Source organism: Humulus lupulus, chromosome 5 (genome assembly GCF_963169125.1).
Source record: "Humulus lupulus chromosome 5, drHumLupu1.1, whole genome shotgun sequence".
NCBI classification, from domain to species: Eukaryota; Viridiplantae; Streptophyta; class Magnoliopsida; order Rosales; family Cannabaceae; genus Humulus; species Humulus lupulus.
Window position 1 is genome coordinate 227,272,211 of NC_084797.1, and position 22,901 is coordinate 227,295,111.

The window sequence follows — 22,901 nt, forward strand, 5'->3', positions numbered from 1 at the left end:
AAAGAATTTGGGTTTTAATTAGGGCATAAAACCCCAACAGAAAGGTTCAAACTGGCTTACCAAGTCCAAATGGGCATTCTGTCCTGGTTCGCTCCATTGGAAAAATGGAAAATGTCTTATCGGCTGAATGGAAAAAAGGTCTAGAATGACAGGCCCACTTTTATCTACCCATCAGGCCCAAATGTTGCCAGCCTAATGAACTGGGATATAGGATATACATACTACGACGTCTTCCCTCAAACTGACAGTGATCAGGATGAAGAAGAACCGACAGGAAGGAACCCATTTCATGAGGACCCAACATATGATTCTGACTATGAGGTCGTCCATGAAACAATTTTTAAATAAAAATTATGTCTTTTAGCCTTTTTCTTTGGTCAGGGAATCTTATCCCTTATCTTGTATGCTTTTGTCGTTTAGCCTTTTGCTTTGGATAGAGAATCTTATCCCTTATCTTGTCTACTTTACTTTATGCTTTGGTCAGGGAATCTTATCCCTTATCCGGTCCCAATTATGGTTGGTTTTGACTAGTGTGTGTTAAGTTTGTATGCTTGAGTACTATATAAGGCCATCATCTCTCTTTGTGTAAGACAGAGAATGACGAAGTAATAAAATATCAGAGTGTTTATTATAAAAAATGTTCTAAATCATTTCTTCAGAGATTTCTGAAGTAGAGATAGTATACAATATGAGTCATATTTGAAGGCAACTACTGTTATAAGTTTTTAGGTTAACTTTCGAGTTAATTGATCTAGCAATCTATCATTTATGATCGTAAGTCACACAGTTTGGAGTGTAAGTCGTGCAGATTCGTGTGAGAAATTGCTGGGTTTATTAATTCATTAGTTTGTCTAACTTATAACAGGAACACCTTAATGATATCAAAACCAATTCCGCAAACTCTATGTATCCTATCATTTGAGCCCAAATTTGAGTATACTTTGAATAAAACACAAATTAACAAATGAGTAAATTACTTTTGGCAATTTAATCCTAAAAAAAGACCCAACTATCAAATCTTTAGTTTAAAAAACAATACCAATTAAGATTTTATTATTAATTAATATTGACATCATAATATATTAGAATATTAAAACAAATAATTCAAAATTAAAAAAATTGTGAAAAAATAATTTATTAATAATTACATATTATTAATTATAATAATAATATAAAATTCTAAAATTTATTTATTTAAAAAAAATCATGAATTGAAGGCAGTAATAATATATAAAGAAGGCTACTCGTTATGTGCTGCCAATTCTATTATAATAATAATAGGGTCAAAGTAGCCAATTCAATTTCTGTACAACACGGATACTGGACCCAGTAAAAAATTCTTATGAGATGGAATATTTAGGTACATATTTGTACAACTACAAGATTTGGCAACAATACAAGCCCCAACTGTAGGGAGTAGTAGAATTAATAACAATTTCATCCAGAAAATAAAAATAACTAAACTACATTACAGAGTTTTTACTCATTGGTGATTCCTCTTCCTTGAGCTGCCCCGCTCCGAACCCGTACTCGAAATTCTGTTAAAAATACCCACCAAGATAAACAAATGGAGACAATCAAAACTTCCTTCTCTTCAATAGAAAAAAAGTTCGAACAACTTACAAATCCTCATCCTCTTGTTTTTTACTTCTTATTGAATCTAATGTCACTCGTGACGGTCCAGAAGCCTGCAAAATTCAGCAAAAACTCAGTTCGAAATTCAAATGTACATTTGATACATTGGCAAGGCCTAATTCAGTTAACATAAGATGTGAATAATTCAGAGATATGGGAAATGAATATACTTGATATCAGACAAATTATTAATGTCATCAAAGAAAGATAATTTGAGTCTATTTTAAAACAGTAACGTCACAAGTGATTTAGCTACTGGTATCCAACACTTGATTTATATTCTACCAGATCAATTATAATATCCGGTACAAGCAATGTATAACACCATCTAGACATATATAGAATATAAAGAAAAGAGGGGTGTCTGAACTTGAAAAAATATCCAAGGCAACGACATGAAAATTAGTTAGATGGTACTTACAGGACTGCATAATTGTTTGCTACTTCCGCTATGAGCCTCCAGGTACTCCTCATAAGACTGCAACAAAAGACAAGAAAAGAGCTAGTTCTCATTGAAAATAAAACCCTGAACTACTTCAAATTATTTGGGAAACAAAAGCTAAAGATAAATGAAATTAAGCCGGCAGAGCTGAATATGGATAGCAGGCTCAGGTTTGTGAACAGCCCAGATCAAGTTCAATAGAATGCCAAAAGAATCAGGAAAAGTTCCTCCTCCCGAATCAGAATGCAGTACAAGATTATGATACAAAAAACACCAATACGATTTTCTAATGATACCAAAGGGTAATACCATGTTTACATCTCCAAGTTCACAATGAAATGAAACGTTCTTGAAAATGTCACTTTGACAAGGTTCTGATAGTAATCAAAGAGCAATGGAAGACACAAATGAAAGAAGCTATAATTAAGCATTATACCATTTCAAGAAGGTCGTCCTCCGTCAAACCACTAGCTATAGGACTTTCTGCAGTCAAACCCCACATATCAACTCGAGAAGACATATCCCTGTCCACTTGTACATTAGGATGATACCCATTGTTGCCAGAGTGTTTCATCCTTGTTATTTTTGAAGCTGCAGAATTTACAGCAACATTTTCAGGAAAATTAGTACCAGTAGTTCCGCAATTGGCTAACTGATATTTAATAGCTTCATTCTGATGTTGGTACAGTAATGAAGAATAAAGCATTGGTGACTGAGACCAGGAAGGATGCATCAGGGGCACGTTATAGTCTTCTTCTCCAAATGAAGATGGAGGTTCTATACAGGGTCTTCTTGAAGCAAAAGCATCCCTGCAAGTATATCAAAATTCAAGACATGAAACATAATGTACTAGTATTAAAACTAACAAACAAGCATATCTGCATTCAGCTGTGTAAACACGTTACCTAATTGGTAGACCATCAACATTACTCTTCACATCAAGAAGCTCACACAGTGCTTCTCCAATATCTGTAGATAACTCCTGGGAAAGAATAGGGGGGGAGGTTGTTGTTAACAGTACTCCCAAAAATTACGAAATAAGAAAGATGCAACAGCATTTGATGGCAATCATACCTGGCAGTCTCTGCTAATTTTGACAGGTTTATAGTCATTCAACGGATTCTTGAGATGAAGAGTTTTTTGAAATGGTAGATCATTTAACTGCAGCCATTTTACCTTAAAACTGCGTCCCCAAGGGTTACATTTGCCACTTCCCTGGCTCCAAACATTATCTCGCCGCCATCCAACAGATGACATCATTTGAGCATACCCTTGGAAGAAACCACTCATGTTGACACTGAATATTAATATTACTTTACCAGAGTTCTGCAAGGTATGTAAATACTTCTTCATAAATATAGATTGCAAAAGTTAAGCATGATATAATAGCATGAGGAATCTTACATGAAAGGCTTCTTCCAATATTGGTTCATTCATCACTTGAGTCGCCCAAATTCCTTTCTCAATTGATAATTGGATATTCTGATGATTCAAACTCTTTATGATAAAATATCTAGTATCACATAATCTACTCCTTTTGTTGGCAGTTGAATTTTCAATGCAATAATGAGTATCACCCAAATCTTTTTCCCTAGAGGGATCACCGTTCTCATTACCTTTATAACTTGAACTCTCTACAAAAATAAAACATATAGTTCACATCTCATGCATACAAATTTTTGCAAGTATACGACAAACAATAAGCAAAACTAATGTAGCTACTTTTTAAAATTACGAAGCACAGAGGCAAGGCAAAAATATCATCATTTCAAAGACTAAGTAAACAGAAGAGTGAAGATGCATCTAACTTCAAATGCTAAGCCAAGTAGTGGTTAAAAAGTTGGCCTCAAAGAATTAGTCACAGACCAGAAGCATGAGTTCTGAAATAAAATCTTATTGAACCCAAACACAATATGAGCATATTCTTCAATTCCAGTATATAAACAATTTATCTTCTACAAAAGTTTATTGAAATAATTGTATTTTCTGGTGAAAATATTCTTAAAGTAATTTGGCACAGTTGCTACAAAGTGATGCAACAGCCACCATCTACGAATATCACTATCATTGGCCACAGGAGTTCTAGTTAATTAGTCCTAGTATCTTGAAAAATAAAGGAGAAAATATATATATATATATATATATATATAAAAAAGCCGCAACATATCTACTGAGAAATCCATTCCGGAATTTTTAAGTAACTAAAAAAGCTAATATTGCTCCACCAAATGAATCCACATCATAATCCATCCCATTACCAACTTAAGAACAAGAAAGTGGAAAGTAAAAATAAAAGGCACCTTCATCATTTATTACCAGGGTCATCTGAATTCCCCATGTCCTGTTTCCATTCAGTGGCTGATGAGTCAACTACAGATGCATTTTCCTTCCCCGTATCAGAAGACATATCTCCTACCTAATCAACGAACCAAATTGCTAATACAGTTATTAATATACACTAATAGGCAATAAAAAGGCTCAATAAGACTAAACAGATAAAAGAAAGAAAAACTAAAAACAATTTGTTCAAAACAAAAATGGGTTATTTCTACAACCCATTTCACTTAACACTCCACACAAGTTTCTTACTAAAGAATAACAGATACACAGAAACATGGTATTGGTAACACAAGTTTCATTTACAAGAAAGATAAACCCCCCATTAAAATTTCAAATTACAGAATACTTATATCTCCAAGGTAGTGTAAGACAAAGAAAGCCCAAGAATAAGCAAGAAACTATGCGAATGGGATACAAAATCACTCAATTTCAAGAAAGCAAAAACAAACAAAAAAACCACTTAATTATTGAATATGGCATAACAGCAGCAACAACTTCGTTAAAAATTCAAGAAAACACCAAAGAAAGAAGGATTAACTAAGTTTCTGATGCAAATAAACCCAAAAATAAAAAAGGGATGATACAAATAGTCTCTACACAACAGGATATGATATTTGAAGTCTTTTAAACGCGAAACAGAGAAAAAGATCCAAATTAATCATAATAGGAAGAAAGCTAAAGAGCGTGAGAACCAAAAAGCTTTACCTTTTGCACAGATAAAGTGAAAGTGAAAGAGTCGAGTTACTTGCTCTGAGTGTGAGTGAGTGAGTGAGTGAGTGAGTGAGTCAGTTTGAAACTCGATAAAGCTGAAGTGATTTCCGAGCCCTAATTTCCGACTGTACTATTTTTTTTTTTTTTACATTACAAATACAAAAGGCGTGTTTCAGTTTCGGAATCTATCGTTACCTGCCGGTGAAGGAAACTGGCAATCGTACGGTCAATATTAATTGGGTTTATACAATTTTTTTAATTGTATGTTGTATAGTTTTCTGTTTATACTATATATTTTATAAAATATTTTAAATAGATTTTTAGATTCAATTTTAATGAATAACAAATTAATTATGACAATATAGAGTACCAAATATAGTGCATTATTATATTTAGCACATTTTAGTAAAATTATAACTCCAATGATGTTCTAAGACTAATCTCCAATTGAAAATGTAAATAGTGTGTTATATTTTGCATAAAAATTCAATATATTATATATTTAGCACAATTTTTAGCATTATGCTCTAATACACAATTGTAAAATTTCTTGTAAAATTTAATAATTCATTGATGCTAATATGATGTTTATTGAAAATATATAAAAGAAGTAATCATTTTTTTATATTTTATTGCTGATAGTATAAGATAATAATAAAATAATAAGGTAAAAAGTATAGCATTTAATGTAAATAGATAAAAATAATACTAAAATAATATAAATGATATAAAAGTAAATAAAAAGTATAGCATTTATAATATGTATCATGCTATATTGTGTACCAAATTTGGCACAACTTTTAGCAGACCATTGGGCAAGATTTTTGTAAAGTGAGTTATATTTTAGTAATGCATCACCAATTTGATACTCTATTGGAGATACTCTAAAATGTGTGTCAAATTTGACACATGTTAAAAGTTATTATAAATTTGGCACAAGATATAACATGAGCCAAATTTGACACAACAATTAATATCACATTTTTATTTATCATATTGCCACTAGTTTATTAATTAACAATTAATAACTATTTTTTTACAATAAAAAATGAAAAAAATGGTTAAATTTTATATATTATCAATAAATAATATGGATTGTTGACTAATATTTTGCATTGGAGAATAATTGTAAATATTGAGCCAAATATAACATTGACTCTTTTTTTGTGCTAAATTTGGCACAAAATTTACATATTGCATTGAAGATGGTCATTAGGCAGAATAATTGTACCATGGTTCTGAATTGTTGGTTTGGTGAATTATTTGTTATTCTAGTTCATAAAACATTGACCAAAATCAGGTTTAGAGGTCTCTATGAACAATTTTACAAAACACGGGGTCCAAAAAATAATTTGTCAAAACACAAAGTCCTAACAGATAACGAGACAAAATACAGTCTAAAAAAGTATAAACCCTTATTAATTTGATTACGAAACAAGATTAACTTCTGTGATTAAGTTGGGAATAATATGGAAAACTAAGATTAGGAAGATAATTCTTTATCTTCATTATGTTTGATTGTTATTACAGAGTAAATAATAATTTAACTCTAAACTAGCCTCACTGGAAGGAGATTATTTATCTAAATTAAAGTATAAGATATTTTTAGACAATAAGTAATGATGGACATTACTTAATTGTTAATTACGATGATTAGGGATCCTATTTTAATTATATACTAGGCAATATAATTGCACTTTTTATAATAATTGAAATTATCATTTTTTTTAATTATTGTTTTAGGTTTATTTCATAATATTTTTTAAGGTGAGGAATTTATAATTTGGTAGTTGTTAACATTTTCAATAATTTAGTTGCATAATATAAATCATGACATTTTGCAGTTTGGGAATCATCCATTTTCAAAAAAAAAAATTTGATTCATTTTAGATTAATTATGAATATTATATCCTTAAAGTGTATGGTATAAAATCTCTGAATGGTAACTTGTTGTTTGAGCTTTTCAATTTCTTCATTTGCGTCTTCATCATAAGATTGATAACTATATTACTGTAATGCCCAAATTTCTCATAATATTATCAATAACACATCGTTGAATCATAGATATAAATATTGTTCTTTTATTTAAGAAAATCAGATTAAGTAAATAGATCTCATGTCTTTACAAAAATAAAATAGTAGTCTTTAACAAAATAAAATGAGCAACATTATAAATAAAAGAAAAACTTAAAAGGAAATGCTTTGCAAAATAAAGTCATAGGCCCATTGATCATTCCTAGACTATATGGTCCCACGAATACATTACTAAGCTCTTAGGTCCCACTCGCCATCGGCCTTTCTATTCTTAATTGTCTGCACAACAACATCAAAAGGTGAGAGCTTCTAAGCCCATTAAGGAAAATACAAACAAGCAAACATATAATCATATAGTCATAACAAACATACCATAAGTTCATACAAGTGTTCATAATAATGCTAATTTACTAATAATCATATTATATATTATAAGTAATAAGAGAGATCATACTCATAGGTCATAATAGGTCATAATCATAGGTCATAATAACAAGACAGATATAAGAAAAAGATAAGTGCTTATACAGGGGTGGCAATTAAGCCCCGAACATAAGTTTGTTATACAATTTCGGCAACCGAGCCTACTGGACATCAACTTAGGTCTGTCATACATTTTCGAACACCTTAGGTCCAGCCACACTTATCTTCTTAATGTACCTGAAATGTTAGGGTCATACATATCACAAAACTAGGTCATAAACTAAACTTCCTAATTTTCCTTACCTTGAGTGTGGAAATGAAAAGAAAAAGAGAGATTGCTTTTGCTATAGAGAATCACCCAAACCTTATATATGACATAAAATATTTAAGATTACAAACTTATAATAAAGCTAAACTTCCAAAATCTCTAAGCCTTTATTAAAATCATACCTTCACCTTAAAATCAAAAGATTGAAATCCTGAGCCTTCACAATAGTGCCTATCTCCCACAATGATATTACAAGCCTTAACACTTGGGGTACTTTCAGTTATAAAGTGTCTTAAAAGGGTTTAGTGTTTCTGCTATGTAGGGTTTATAATGGCTATAGTGTTTTGAGGCTTTATAGAGAAAATAGAAGAAAAAAAATTTCCCGAGCACTATTAAGGATATAGTGGTTCGGCTATAAGGTGTTTGTGAGCAAAAAGAAGAGAGCTTTTGGGGAATATAGGATTTCAAAAATGGAGAGCACTTGAAAACTTTGATTGTGTGAAAAAGTGAAAAGGCAATGACTCTATTTATAGGCTCACAACTCAACCTATTTCCTTAAATTTCTTCACCTTCATTCAACTAACTTTCAAAATTCAAATCTCCCTCCCACTCCATAGGTTCAGCTATCCCACTTCCTCCTCCTAGTCTTGTGCTACAAACACTCCCTTGATGACACACACACACACACACACATGTAACCAAAGTAGTTAAAGTCTCCACTATTTATCCAAAACTTATGCTCAAGCCTACACCTATGATTTCTTAAGTTCAAATGTTTTAAAAAAAAATTAACCTATTACTAATTTAATCTCTTAGTTTCCTTTTTGCAAGCTTGGAGTGACACCTAACTCCTTAAGTTACAAAAATGAGTCAAAACCTAGCCTAAAATTGTGCCACACGTCTATGACTAGTTGGTCTTCAATTTAGTTCTTAAAAATAACTCTTATACTTAATAAATAAATTCACAAAAATTCCACCTACTAAAACTATAGGGAATTTCGGCCATACACTATATTTTAAATAATTTGGACTTAATTTAATGCCACATGTAAAATCATTAGACCACCAAAAATATGTGCATTAAAACTATATTCAAATTTAATTAAAAGCTTTAAACTATACACTAATTTAAATCATGTGTTAAAATCTTAAAAATACTAACTAAAAATAATTATAACTATTATAATTATTTTCTAAATCATAAAATCATATCCTTAAAATAAATAATTTAATATTAAAGCAATCTTTTTAATTTCCACCACTTAAACTAAACTATAAACTATAAAAACTAACATATAGTCATAATTAAGGAGAAAAATAATAACCTAGGTTATTACAATCTTCCCTCCTTAAAGAAATTTTGTCCTCGAAATTTTACTTACCAAATACCTCGGGATACCGTTCCCTCATATCTTCCTCCAATTCCCATGTTGCCACTCTTTCAGTGGTATTGCTCCACACGATTTTAACTATAGGGAAACTTTTGGACCTTAACTCCTTAGTGCCCCGCTCTAGAACGCGTACTGACCGTTCTTCATAACTGAAATCTTGTTTCAACTCCAGAGCCTTGTAATCGAGCACATGGGATGGATCTGATCATACATTCTCAACATAGATATATGGAAAACATTATGCGTTTAAGCAAATGATGGCGGTAAAGCCAACCGATATGCTACTTGCCCTACTTTGTCCAATATCTCAAAAGGACCTATAAACCTCGGGCTTAACTTTCATTTCTCTCCAAAACGCATAACCCCCTTCATCAGAGATACTTTGAGAAAGATTTGATTGCCTACTGAAAACTCAACATTTCGCCTCTTAGCGTCTGCATAGTTCTTCTGGAGACTTTGAGCGACAATCATTTTTTGTCTTATCTTTTCTACCACCCCTGTTGCTTCTCTTACAACCTCGGGTTCTAAGTATCGTCTTTCACAAACCTCGTCCCAATAAAGTGGTGATCGATACTTCCGTCCATATAGCATCTTATAAGGCGCCATGCCTATCGTTACTTGATAACTGTTGTTGTAAGAGAATTCTATTAATGGAAGATACTTGCTCCATGATCCTAAGAATTCTAAAGCACACGCCCTCAGCATATCTTCTAATATTTGTATGGTACGTTCTAACTGACCATCGGTTTGAGGGTGAAATGTCGTACTTAACTTTAACTTAGTGCCCATTGCACGTTGTAGACTTTCCCAGAACTTTGAGGTAAAAATTGATCCTCTATCAGAGACTATCATCTTTGAAACTCCATGTAGTTTCACTATCTCTACCACGTAAATCTCTGCGTATTGCTAAGCATTGTAAACCATTCTTACTGGTAAGAAGTGAGCGGATTTCGTAAGTCTGTCTATAATCATCCACACAAGTCATGCTGCTTGGTGGTTCTTAGTAACCCCGTCACGAAGTCCATTGCTATATCTTCCCATTTTCATTCGGAAATCTCTAACAGTTGCAATGTTCCAGTGGGTCTCTGATGTTCTGCCTTAAATTGTTGACATGTAAGGCATTTTGCTACAAATTCTGCTATGTCTTTCTTCATCCCTGGCCACAAGTACATTGTCTTGACATCGTTGTACATCTTAGTCGATTTCGGGTGAAGTGAATATGGAGTAGTGTGTGCTTCCTTCATAATACTATCTCTTTATTTACCTTTTTCTAGCACACATACTCGGTTCCTATATCATATCATGCCTTCTTTTGTCAAAGAAAAATCAACATTCAGCTTTGTAGTGCTGCCCTCTTCTTAAGAAGAAACTCATCCTCTTGTTGTTCCTCTTTTATTTCCTCCATTAGTGTTGACTTGATCATGAGGTCAACTAGTTGTCGAGTTATTAACTCAATTTCGGACATCTTAATATCATCTTGTAAGTGTTGGTCTATCCCCTTAAGTGTTGATATTCTTTCTTAACTTCGTCTGCTAAGCGCGTATGCCACGACATTAGCCTTTCTCGGATGATACAAGTGTAATAACCAAGGTTATTATTTTCTTATAAGCTCCTTAAATATGATCTTAGGTTAAGATTTAATTATGACTTGAGTTATGGAATAAAGATTGCTTTAAGTTTAAATTATTTAAGTTATGATTTTATGATTTAGAAATAATTATAGTTTGGGTAATTATAATTATTTCAGCATATGATTAAATTTGTGTATAGTTTTATTAAGTATTAAATGCACATGTTATTTGATGGATTAAGAAGTGAACATGTGGCATTAAACTATGTCCAAGTATTAGAATAAAAATGAAAACAAAAATAGCTTAGTCTTAGGTTTGGCACCAAAATAGGAATTATTTGACTCTTTTTAAATTTTAAAGATAGGCAAAATTAAATCTATTTGAATTAAATGACTATGTGTCAAGAAGAATTAGATAAATGAGAACTTAAAAGATTTAATTTAATTAGTCAAATAACTAAGTAGAGATAGTAGTGTAATGGTTGAACTAAGAGTTAGATAAGTAAATCAAGTTTTCATAACTTTAGGGTGCTGTAACTTAGGACCAAGTTTTGACCCAGTTATATTATAATTTTGGAAAAATAGTATTTCTACAAGGTTTTAGATAATTGAATTAGATTTCCAACGGTATAAAAATGGCCTAAATCGAACTCCTACAGGGTCCAAAGTTATGAGATATAGGATAGTAGTTTGGACTTTGACTAAAGTTTGAACCAAATGGAGACTATGTGGCATACCTGGAGATGATGTAGCAACAAGAAGGGAGTAAGACTAGGCTGGCCAAAACCATATAGTGGAGGGAAGGTTTGATTTTTAAAATTTTATGTTGAATAGTGTGGAGAAAATCAAGGAAGGGAGTTGGGGTTTGAAGTCTATAAATAGAGACTTACCCTTCACCATTTTTCTCACACTCAAAAGCTCTCAAAAACCTCTCATAATTTCGAAATCCATAGTCCCAAAAGCTCTCTTTATTTTTCCATAAACACTGTACATAGACATAGTCGAAACACTAGTCTTTATAGTGTTCGGGATCTTTTTCTTCTATTTTCTTTATTTTGCCTTAAACATTATTGCCTTTCTAAACCGTATTATAGCCAAAATATTGAACCCCATCAAGCTAATATATAGCCAAAATCTACCCAAGTATCCAACTCTTGGTGTTATTGTTGGAGATAGACTTTAGAGAGAAGACTCAGGATTTCATCATTTTGGTTCTCGGTTGAAGGTATGACTTTATGAGGTTTAGAAAATTCTTGAAAGTATAGTTTATTATAAGGCTCTAATATAAATATCTTATGTTGTATTTAAGGTTGATTGGATGTTTTATATGGCAAGTAATCTCTTCTCTTTGTTTTCTCTCCACACTCAAGGTAAGGAAAATTAGGTAGTTTAGTTTATGACCTAGTTTATGTTTTGTATGACCTAACATTTCAGGTACAATAAAGGGGTAAGTGTGGTTCGACCTAAGGTATCCAATGATGTATGACAGACTTATGTTCGGTAAGCTCAATTGTCAAATTTGTATGACAGACCTAAGTTGATATCCGGTAGGCTCGGTTGCCAACTTGTATGACGGACTTATGTCCGGGGCTTAATTGTCACCCATGTATAAGCACTTATCTTTTTTATTATATATGTCTTGTTATTATGACTTATGACCTATGACCTATGATTATGACTTATGACTATGAACTATGATTTAGATTATTATTTATGATTATGACTTAGGCTATGTTATGACATAAAGTTTTATGATGTTGTATGATTAGTATAAATAAGTTCTTGTTATGAATCTTGTAAAAATTATGATATGTTTGATTATATGATTATATAATCGACTCTTGTTTTGTTTGTATTTTCTTTACTGGGCTTAGAAGTTCACCCCTTATGATGTTGTTGATTCAGGGAATTAAAGATTGAAATGTCAGTGGCGAGTCGGACCTAGGAGCTTCATGATGTATTCGTGGGGACCATATAGTCATGGAAGATCAAGCGGGCCTATTTTTATTAAAGCATGTTTCTTTTAAAGTTTTATTTAATGTTGCTCATTTTAGTATGTTAAAGACAATTATTTTATTTTTGTAAAACCATGGATCCATTTACTTATTTCAAATTTTCATTCAATAAAATAACAATGTTTATGTTTATGATTCAACGATGTGCTCTCGATAATTTATGAGAAATTAGGGCGTTACAAGTGGTATTAGAACCACAACTATATTGGTCCTGAATATTCCCATGAAATACACACGACAGCTACAAAGGACCAACTCGCTACCAAGTAAGTATGATTTACGGAATATGTTTGTTATGTGAAATAATGGTTTTCTTTATGAATCATTTCCAGAACTTAGCACTATGAACCCTAAAGTTATTAGGAAGTTTAAGGCGATAAGGAGAATCAAAGACCCTAAAGATGTATCACAGTTCGAAAGAGTATTTTTAAGAATAAATCGCATGAAATTTTTTTTAGTCCTTATGCACTTAAATTACCATTAGCAGAGCCAAGCTTGTAGATAGCATGTAATGAGGTATTGTTTGATCATAGCATACCTATTGAAGATAATTATGATACATTTATGGATAGGTTTGCACGAAATTTTAGAATATTAGAAGATATGTTGAGGGCGTTTACTTTTGATTTCTCAGGAACATGGAGCAAGTATCTTCCATTAGTATAGTTCTTTTACAACAACAGTTATCAAGAGACGATAGGTATGGCACCTTATGAAATGTTATATGAATGGAAGTGTTGATCACCACTTCATTGGGACAAGTTGGTGAAAGACGATACTTAGGACTCGAGGTTGTAAGAGAAGTAATAGAGGTGGTAGAAAAGATAAGACAACGAATGATTGCCACTCAAACTCACCAGAAGAGCTATGCCAACACTAAGAGGCGAAATGTTGAGTTTTCAGTAGGCGATCAAGTCTTTCTCAAAGTATCTATGATGAAGGGAATTATGTGTTTTGGAAAGAAAGGAAAGTTAAACCCAAGGTTTATAGGTCCTTTTGAGATATTGGACAAAGTAGGGCAAGTAGCATATCAGTTGGCTTTACCACCATCATTAGCTGAAACGCATAATCTTTTCCATATATCTATGTTGAGAAGGTATGAATTAGATCCATCCCATGTGCTCGATTACAAGGCCCTAGAGTTAAAACAAGATTTCAGTTATGAAGAGCGACCAGTGCGCGTTCTAGAGCGGGGAACTAAGGAGTTAAGGTCCAAAAGTATCCCTATATTTAAAATATTGTGGAGCAATAGTAATGAAAGATAGGCAACATGGGAATTGGAAGAAGATAGAAGGGAGCGGTATCTCGAGGTATATTTGGTGAGTAAAATTTTGAGGATGAAATTTCTTTAAGGAGGGAAGATTGTAATAACCAAGGTTATTATTTTCTTATAAGATCCTTAAGAAATTCCAAAGCAGTAGAATATCCACTACACAAAATTCAAACCCAGATTTATACACTACACAAAATTCCAAAGTAGAAATTTACACAAAATCGTTCAGACACATCCCAAAAACACTTAATAAAAAAAAAATCATGACTCAAATGTATTAAACTTTCTCCAATATAGCAAGCAGTGGCATATCAACCTATGTTTCTTGAGTTTCTCTAATTCCCTTCATTTCCTAGATCTCATTTTCACCTTTACCTTCCCCACCTCTAATTAATTTCATGGTAGTTTTCTTTTGGCATTGTATTCCCGCTTGTGGTTCTATAATGTGTGTTGACTGTACGAGATCTAAACTTCAGATCTGAAAAAAAAAATGGCATCAATGGGTATGAGATCGACGAACGGCCACGGCGGCGCACCAGCACCAACACTCGTCAACAAGTTTGCCGCAGACCCATAGCTCAGATCTAGTTTTCTTCTCTGACATCGTACCCATCCCCAGATTTGTTCATGAAGCACCCTCTTGATTCTTTAGTCTGTTTGATGAGAACCGCGACTGAATCTTCTAGTCTACAGCCAAGATCTCGACCTTATCCGCTGCCTGGATCCCCACCTTTGTCTGAGAAAAGCATCATGACATTAAAGAGAAGAAGAAGAATCGTCCATCGAGAGAGAAGAGGAACCATCGGGAAGAGAGAGAAGAAGATAATTTGTTTGAAATAGAAGATAGACCATTCTCATAGTCTTTATTTAATAAAGCTCTCACTTTATATAGTGATTATGAATTTTTTTATATTATTTTCTAGTGTTAAATATTTTTGTAGATACATTAATATGCATATATACTTAATTCAAGATTACATTAATAATATTGAAATTTCATAATGTTACACCCAAATTTTGAGAATAAATAAATAGCCTCGAAATGTAAGCTCGGAAGTTAGCAAGATTGGCATTATACTTGCACAAATAAACATGAAGTTCTAGTGCCACGTCATCAACACACGAGCATGAGTTGCAGGCTCGAAGGCAGAAGTCTCCTCCAAAAGGATGAGTTCGAAAAACTAGTCGAGCAGTGAGGTGGCGACAACTAGAACAGTGAGCTTGAAATTATGCTATCTCGAAAGCGCATTGAAGCGGTGTTCAAGCTCGAAGACGCGTTAAACATACCCACGAAAAAGCTGTTAGGAAATTCCTATTTCTTTGGGATTAGGTTAAACCGTGTATTGAATCCCTATATTTTATGAGATCTTTATTTTAATAATGCATTTAAGTTGTATTATTATTATTCAAATATTCATTTGAATTTAGATTTGAATATATGTTGTAACTTCCCTAAACTTGTGGGAAGATATTCTTATAACCAGGTCTATAAATAACCCGGGTCTGGTCATTTGTACTCACACACACCTTTAACGTAGATAAGTTAATAAAAGTGACTCGTGGACGTAGGCAGATTTTAATTACTGAACCATGTAAAAATCTCTTTCTTTTATTTTCTTTCTGTTTAATTGTTTAATTGCTCTACATAGTTAAGTTGATGAAAAATGATGTCAACAGTTTGGGGCTTTCGTTGAGAGCATTAAACATTTCTTCTCATTGTTTAGTGAAAAACTCTCCTATTAGCGACAATGGCTGCCCTGAATATTCCTGAAACCAGTGCGCGACCACTTCCCCAAATCCCTGAGGAAAATACTCCACGAACTGAGGAGCATTCTCGAAGACCTGGAAAACAACCAGTCGTGGATAAGAGTTTTGATGAGGGGAGCGCCTCATCGTCTCCCAGAGGACGGTCTGGTCAAAGTTCTAGATCTATTGAGTAGGATTATTATACTCTAAAGAGATATATGCCAAAGTTGATCTCATAAGTCAAAGGTTGCATGAACAGTTAGCCGAGGCAACGCGGCTAAATGAAGAGATAACAAGACAAGCCGCCGAGACCCATGCACCCCCGCAGAGGACCACGGGGTGACCTTAGGGAAGTACGGCAACCAGGATGGCCGAGCAAAGGGCCCAACATGCTAAACCAATGCCTAGGAAAAATACTGGAGAAAACCTGTCCATGGTGTCATCACGAAACCCTGCCAGGAAAAACCCAGCTAGGGACATTCTCGCAGACCCTGACAATAATTGAGTTCCCCTAGCAGCTCGAAGTAGTAACCCAGGACATGCTGGGAATAATAATAACCCTGAACCTGCGAGGCCAGATAATGAAATACCACCACCATCTCCAATCAGGCATCCTCCATCACCAATCAGAAATCCCTCCCCAGCTCGGGGTGAACTTCAGCAAGCTCCCAGCGGAAATCGAGTTGGGGAGAGAGCACCTCAGAGGCCTTCTCAAAGTGCTAGAAGCGAAAGCAAGGACAAGAGTCATCGTCCTTGATCCGAGCACATGGGAGAACGTGAGGTCCCACTGGGGGCATGTTAGGAGCATAGACAGGCTAGACAACCCCAACCACCTTGGAGTTATGTATCGAGGTCACATGCAATTGCAATCAAATCTCACAACAGCTTGAAAGAATTGTCAGCTTCCGTGGTGGAAGTCAAGATTACAGCAGGTCGGTGAATGTTTATAACACTGAATCTAGGTATTATGAGAACTATCTGAATAGTTATCCTGATCTTCGAGACCACCTGAACCAGAACCGGGGGCAATTTAATCAGCCAAACCTGGACTTGAGGGCACACTTAAATTCCCAAAGGGAGCCTCTACAACCAGTATATGGAAATCAATACAACCCTATACTGCAACAAAGAGCTAGAGTTCCTATGAACAACACCAGCTCCTAGTAGCGTAAGCTCCCCCTCTAGTGGATTTGGTTCAGGAGAGAATCAACCAACTTGAGGAAGCGTTCAGGCTCCTTCAAGAAAGGAAAAATAAAGAAAAGGCCTACGATTTATATGAGGAGCTCGAGCCTTTTGCTCCCCATATCTCGAGGACACCATTCCCCAATGGTTTCAAGATACCCCACGTGGTGCCCTATGATGGGACTACCGACCTAGGCAACCATCTGAGCACATTCAATATTGTGATGCGAGCCAACAATGTTGGATATTAGCTAAGATGTATGCTCTTTCCCACCACACTCACTGGACCAGCAAATAACTAGTTTGACAAATTCTGAAGACACTCGATCTTGTCTTGGGATCAGTTTTCTAAGGAGTTTAAGAAGCAGTTCCAAGCCATGAAGAGTATCAAGCTCGAGGCTTCCACCTTAACAAATGTTAGACAATAACCAGGTGAATCACTGAAGAGCTACCTGGCGAGGTTCAATATGAAGGCAACACGAGCTTGCAGTGTTGATGGCAATGGTCATCTTATGGCAGTACGAGCTAGAGTACTGACAGGAAGTCCTCTTTGGGATGACATGCAAAGGAAGCCATTGAGGACAATAGTCGAGTTCACCACTATGGCCTAAAGGTTTGTTAATGTAGAGGAGCCAAGGTTGGCTCTTAAACTGGCTCCTCCACCCTCAATAACTACAACGACAAACATTAACTCGACCATTACCTCAGCTACGCCCTCCACGACATAACCCACATGAGATAATTCTTCTAAGAGAAAGAAGAACGAAGGGAACAACCCCAAGGCTGATGGGGGTAAGAAAAAGAAAGGAGATAAACACTTAACCATTTTTATAGTATATACCGAGCTCACAGATACTCGGGAGAGTATATTTGTCACGAATGAGAATCAGGTCCCCTTTAGGCGACCCGATGCAATGAGACATCAGAGAACCAAGAGGGATTCAAACAAGTTCTGCAGATTCCACAAGGGCGTGGGAATACAACTAGGGAATGTAGACAGTTAAAAGATGAGATTGAGGGTTTGATCTCGAGAGGCTACCTCAGACAGTATATACAAAATCAGAGTCAAGTCCAGGCTTCACCTGGTCAAAAGGTCATTTCGACTAAACCTGCCCAACAAGCTACAGTCCCACCTGTGAGGGAGGATAATTGACCTCCCTAAATCGATGGAGAAGATTTAATAACCATTGCGAGGGGACCACACATTGCAGGGTCAGGCAGAAACGCTCAGAAGAGGTATGTCCAAGAGCTTAAAATGGAAGATGGGTCTCCCTATCTGCTTGAACCGCAAGCTCCGAAACAATAGAGAGTTGGATCCCAACCTATCACTTTTACTGAAGAGGACGCTTTGCACGTCCAATTTCCTCATAATGACCCTCGATGACGAGAGGAAGAAAGCCTTGAAAGAGGAGGACAATATATTAAGAGAAAATCAGTTTATCCGAGATGCTTTCTACCCAGAATGGATTGCCAACCCAGTGCTAGTCCTGAAACCCAATGGAAAGTGGTGAACTTGCATCGACTATTCAGACCTCAACAAAGCATGTCCAAAAGACTGTTTCCCTCTACCTCGAATCAATCAACTCGTGGATGCAACCTCGGGTCATGACATTATGTTATTCTTGGATACATATTCTAGATATAACCAGATAGCCATGCATGCACCTGACCAGGAACATACGAGCTTCATGACTGATAAAGGGTTGTATTGTTACAACGTGATGCCCTTTAGGCTAAAAAATGCTGGGGCAACAGATTAGAGACTGGTAAATAGAATGTTTGTCGAACAGATAGGAAACAACATGGAAGTGTATGTGGACGATATGCTGGTCAAGTCCAAGCACAATAATAACCATGTTGATGACCTAGTAGAGTGCTTTGTTATACTTCGAAAGTACAACATAAGACTCATGTTGGGAATTGCGCCCTTAAAGCAATTTTAGTATACAATGGTTTTAATGAAATAAATGAATGAATTGAATTATTGTATATATGTAGCTTATGTACTATATTATTGCTAGTAATATTAAGTAATTATCAGAAAATTCCTAAGTTCATCTATGTGGTCTCAATCTCATATTGGTATGAGAGGATCGAGATTGAGATAATGATCTTAAATAGTTCGCAGTAAAATAAAGTTATGGAATCTTTAGATTAATTATTGCTAGTACGGTCCACTAGTGTTATGAATACATGTGACCTAGATCCGGGTTACTAGTGTAGTACGACACTTTAGTGGAGGTACTCAGCATGCTGAGAGTATGTGGAACTGGATCAGATGTGATTTTATAATATTTGTTTAAATACCGTGTCGTAGTATTATAAAACACATCAACTAATGATCACATACAAACTAATCTTAATCCTGAAGTTACTATGAACTCCTATATATGTCATTTGACCCTTTGATTTATGTGTTATTGTTTGTTAGAATGATCAAGCTAAGAACTATTGTTTTGGGGACTCAATGATGTATATGGCTGGGGACATAACTTAACAAACATGGAATCTATACCTTCTTATAGATTGAATGATGATTCCCTATTGGGTTGGATTTTGGAACTGAAAAGGTTATTGACGTCAAATTCTTAATCAGATTATGAATTAACCTTCACTAGTAAAGTCAATGGTACATTAGGAATCAGGATATAATTAAAAGGGTAAAATGGTAATTTTATTCCCACTTAATTATGAATCATCAATAGATTATTAATTTGTATGTAATGATTATATCAATGGACACTTTATGGTTACAATAAAGTACTCAGTAAATATGTCTTTAATTCTCAAGAGTCCTGTCTCATATTTATAGTGGAATAATCATGAGATTAATAAATATGAATATTTAATCAAAGAGTTTTGGTTAATAATCTTTTATTTATTGGAGCTTGAAATTATTGGTCCATATGTCTCCGGGGTGGCTCTATCAACACTAATCAAAATAAGAGTTGATACAAGGGTTAAACTATGAATGCATTATTTGAGAGAATATTTATTCTTCGGGATAAATGTGCAATTATGTAATAATTGAAGTTGCACAATTTATTATTGCATTTGTGCAATTTTCGAAACTGTTTAGAAATTGAAGAAATTGATTTTAATTAATTATTTTATTTAAGTGTTAATGGATAAATATGGATAGCCAATTTTTTTTTATTATTATATTTATTTAATTAATAATAAGATGATAATGAAAATTCAAATTTTGAATTTTGAAATTTAAGTTGTTATCTTTTCCTTAAAAAGATGATACCTTATTTGAATTTTTAATTATTAATTAATTAAAACAAAAACCACATGAAAAATCAAATCCCATTTTCAGGGATATGCCACACGCATAGGGCTTGGACTGCTCTATGCGTGTGGCATTTATGATGTTATCAGTTATTGATTTTTTATTTTTATTTTTAATTAATTAACAATACATTTTAAAAAGGGGTTTAAAATGGAATGTAAGACTTTGTCTTTTATCATTATTATTATTAAAGATGATAATTTTTATTTACTATTATTATTATTACGATAATAATGGTTATATATTCTATATGATAGAAAATAGAAACAACAGGTCTCAACAAGTTTTTACAGAGAAGAAAAACTATCATCTTTTTCACAAAACAAAAACTTTCTCTCTAGCCTATAATAAGAGGTCTCATGAGTTGAGAATATTTTTTATTCACAAAATTGATCCTTGTTTTCTATGTGCCCACCCACATCTTGAGGTGTAGAGAACGTCTTGGAAGATCTATGTGTGAGTACTCTAGCAAGGATAGGAAGATCGAAATATATACAAAAATATTCAAGGATTCTTGATAGGCTACAAGAGGTAAATCATTTCGTATTATTTTTCATATACATATTATATATATTGATTAACATATTGCATATTAAAGGATCCTCATATAAAGTTGTTTATATGAAAACTTTTGTTGTATACCATTACTGCAATTTCCGATGTACACTAGGAACTATTCCTAACAACTCAACCCACAATAGTGCTCATTTTGAGTATTTTTGGGAAAGTTTGTTGGATATATAGTAAACGCTCGAGGCAACGAGGCAAACTCGGATAAGATAAGGGCTTTAATTGACATGCCTTCACCTCGAAAGCATAAAGATGTCCAGAGTCTAACTGGACGTATGGCGGCTTTGAGTAGGTTCGTCTCGAAATCTACGGACAAATGCTTACCATTCTTTAATCTTTAGAGAGGAGGAAAAAAGTTCAAATGGTTAGACAAGTTCGAGCTCGCTTTTCAGGCTCTCAAAAAGCATCTCACTGAGCCACTTATCTTATCCAAACCAGTTATGGGGGAAATACTGTATTTATACCTTGCTACAACCGAGCATGTAACCAGTGCAGCACTTGTTGGGGAATATAAAAAGTACAAAAACATGTCTATTATGTCAGCAAAAGATTACTAGGGGCAAAGTTGAGGTATTCACTAATGGAAAAACTCGCATTGTGCTTAATACATGCGTCCCGAAAACTTCAACCTTACTTTCAAGCACACCCCAAACATGTGTTGACTGATCAGCCGTTGAGACAAATATTATCAAAACTTGAAGCATTCGGAAGACTATTTAAATGGGCAGTCAAACTTGGGTAGTTCGAGATTACATATCACCCGAAAACGAAAATAAAGAGTCAGGCCTTGGCTGACTTCATATTCGAATGTACAGGGATAACCAACGAAGAAGTCAGAACCTTTGGACCGAGGTGGAACCTTTGGCCATAATCATTTTGAGAAAAGTCTTGGATTTTGTGGTAAAGAGCATAGTTTGCAGATATGGGATACCAAGGATGATTGTCTCAGACAATAGGACCCTGTTCGACAACGAGCTATTCACACAGTTCTGTGAGAAAAATGAGATAATTAAAAGATTCTCCTTAGTAGCCCATCCACAAGCAAACGGTCAAGTCGAAGCGGTAAATAAGAATCTAAAGATATCCATTAAGAAAAGGCTCGAAGAAGCTAAAAGCAGGTGGCCAGAAGAATTACCACAAGTCTTGTGGGCTTATAGGACGACAGCTCAAACCTCAATCGGACATACACCCTTCTCCCTAGCCTATGGCTGCGAAGTGATGTTGCCAAACAAGGTTGAAGTTCTCACTATCAGACGAGTAGCATATAACTAGGACACAAACCAATCTCAGCTCATCTTGAAGAAGCCCTAGATTGAATTGAAGAAAATCGATATGAAGCCCAACTTAAAAACACTGCATACCAGCAAAGGGCTATAAGATACGTCAATAAAAGGGTTCGAGACAGACACTTTGGATTGGGAGATTTGGTGCTTAGGCATGTATTTTTGGCCAGCGAGACCCCTCTACAGGCATGCTCAGACCTAATTGGGAGGGACCTTACCAAATTGGATCCATCATTCGACTTGGAGTGTACAAACTAGCGAGATTGAATGGAGAGTTGGTTCCACGAGCTTGGAACGGTGATCATATATGACCTTATTATCAATAATGTAGGAATGATGCTTATTTAGTTGTAACCAAGCTTGTATTTTTCGCTATTATTAATAAAGCACAATTTCTTGTTCAAATTTTATTTGATTGTTATATTTTTCGCAAACTCTCAAAATTCAATAACCTAAGATTTCACAATTGTAGGAATTTAAGGGGGCATAAGTGGTATACAATCATGCCATGGGCTCGAAAAAATATAGCATAAAAAAATAGAAGCAAAAACAATAATAAATAAAATGCATGGATCGCTATTAACCATGCATAACCAGGCACGAGCCTAACTTAACTACTAGTCTGGAATAACCAGCATAAACAAATCGATACAAGAATAAAGTGGGAATTCTAGATTAACCAACAATATTCATAAATCGAGACAGAGCTGGAAATTCTTACAA

General features: G+C 34.5%; 1 protein-coding gene across 2 annotated transcripts; it reads right to left on the reverse strand.

The window, feature by feature from the left end:
- Positions 1 to 1,224: 1,224 nt before the first annotated feature.
- Positions 1,225 to 5,273, reverse strand: LOC133778295 (uncharacterized). Of its 2 annotated transcripts, none has more exons than XM_062218177.1 (9): positions 5,123 to 5,273; positions 4,394 to 4,493; positions 3,482 to 3,711; positions 3,152 to 3,403; positions 2,983 to 3,059; positions 2,514 to 2,886; positions 2,057 to 2,113; positions 1,624 to 1,688; positions 1,225 to 1,538 (listed from the first exon to the last, which is right to left on the reverse strand). In XM_062218177.1, exons 2-9 carry the CDS (start codon positions 4,482 to 4,484, stop codon positions 1,484 to 1,486), a joined length of 1,200 nt encoding a protein of 399 aa, XP_062074161.1. In that variant the 5' UTR covers positions 4,485 to 4,493; positions 5,123 to 5,273; the 3' UTR covers positions 1,225 to 1,483. The 2 variants fall into 2 exon arrangements, with proteins under 2 accessions (XP_062074161.1, XP_062074162.1); XM_062218178.1 differs by having other exon boundaries at positions 4,378 to 4,493; positions 5,123 to 5,263.
- Between the last annotated feature and the right edge of the window lie 17,628 nt (positions 5,274 to 22,901).

Coding starts and splice junctions, on each gene's coding strand:
- LOC133778295 (XM_062218177.1), bottom strand. CDS start 4,484: ATGTCTTCTGATACGGGGAAGGAAAATGCATCTGTAGTTGACTCATCA. Junction 3,404..3,481: donor TATTGGAAGAAGCCTTTCAT/GTAAGATTCCTC, acceptor CATACCTTGCAG/AACTCTGGTAAAGTAATATT. Junction 2,887..2,982: donor GTTGATGGTCTACCAATTAG/GTAACGTGTTTA, acceptor ATATACTTGCAG/GGATGCTTTTGCTTCAAGAA.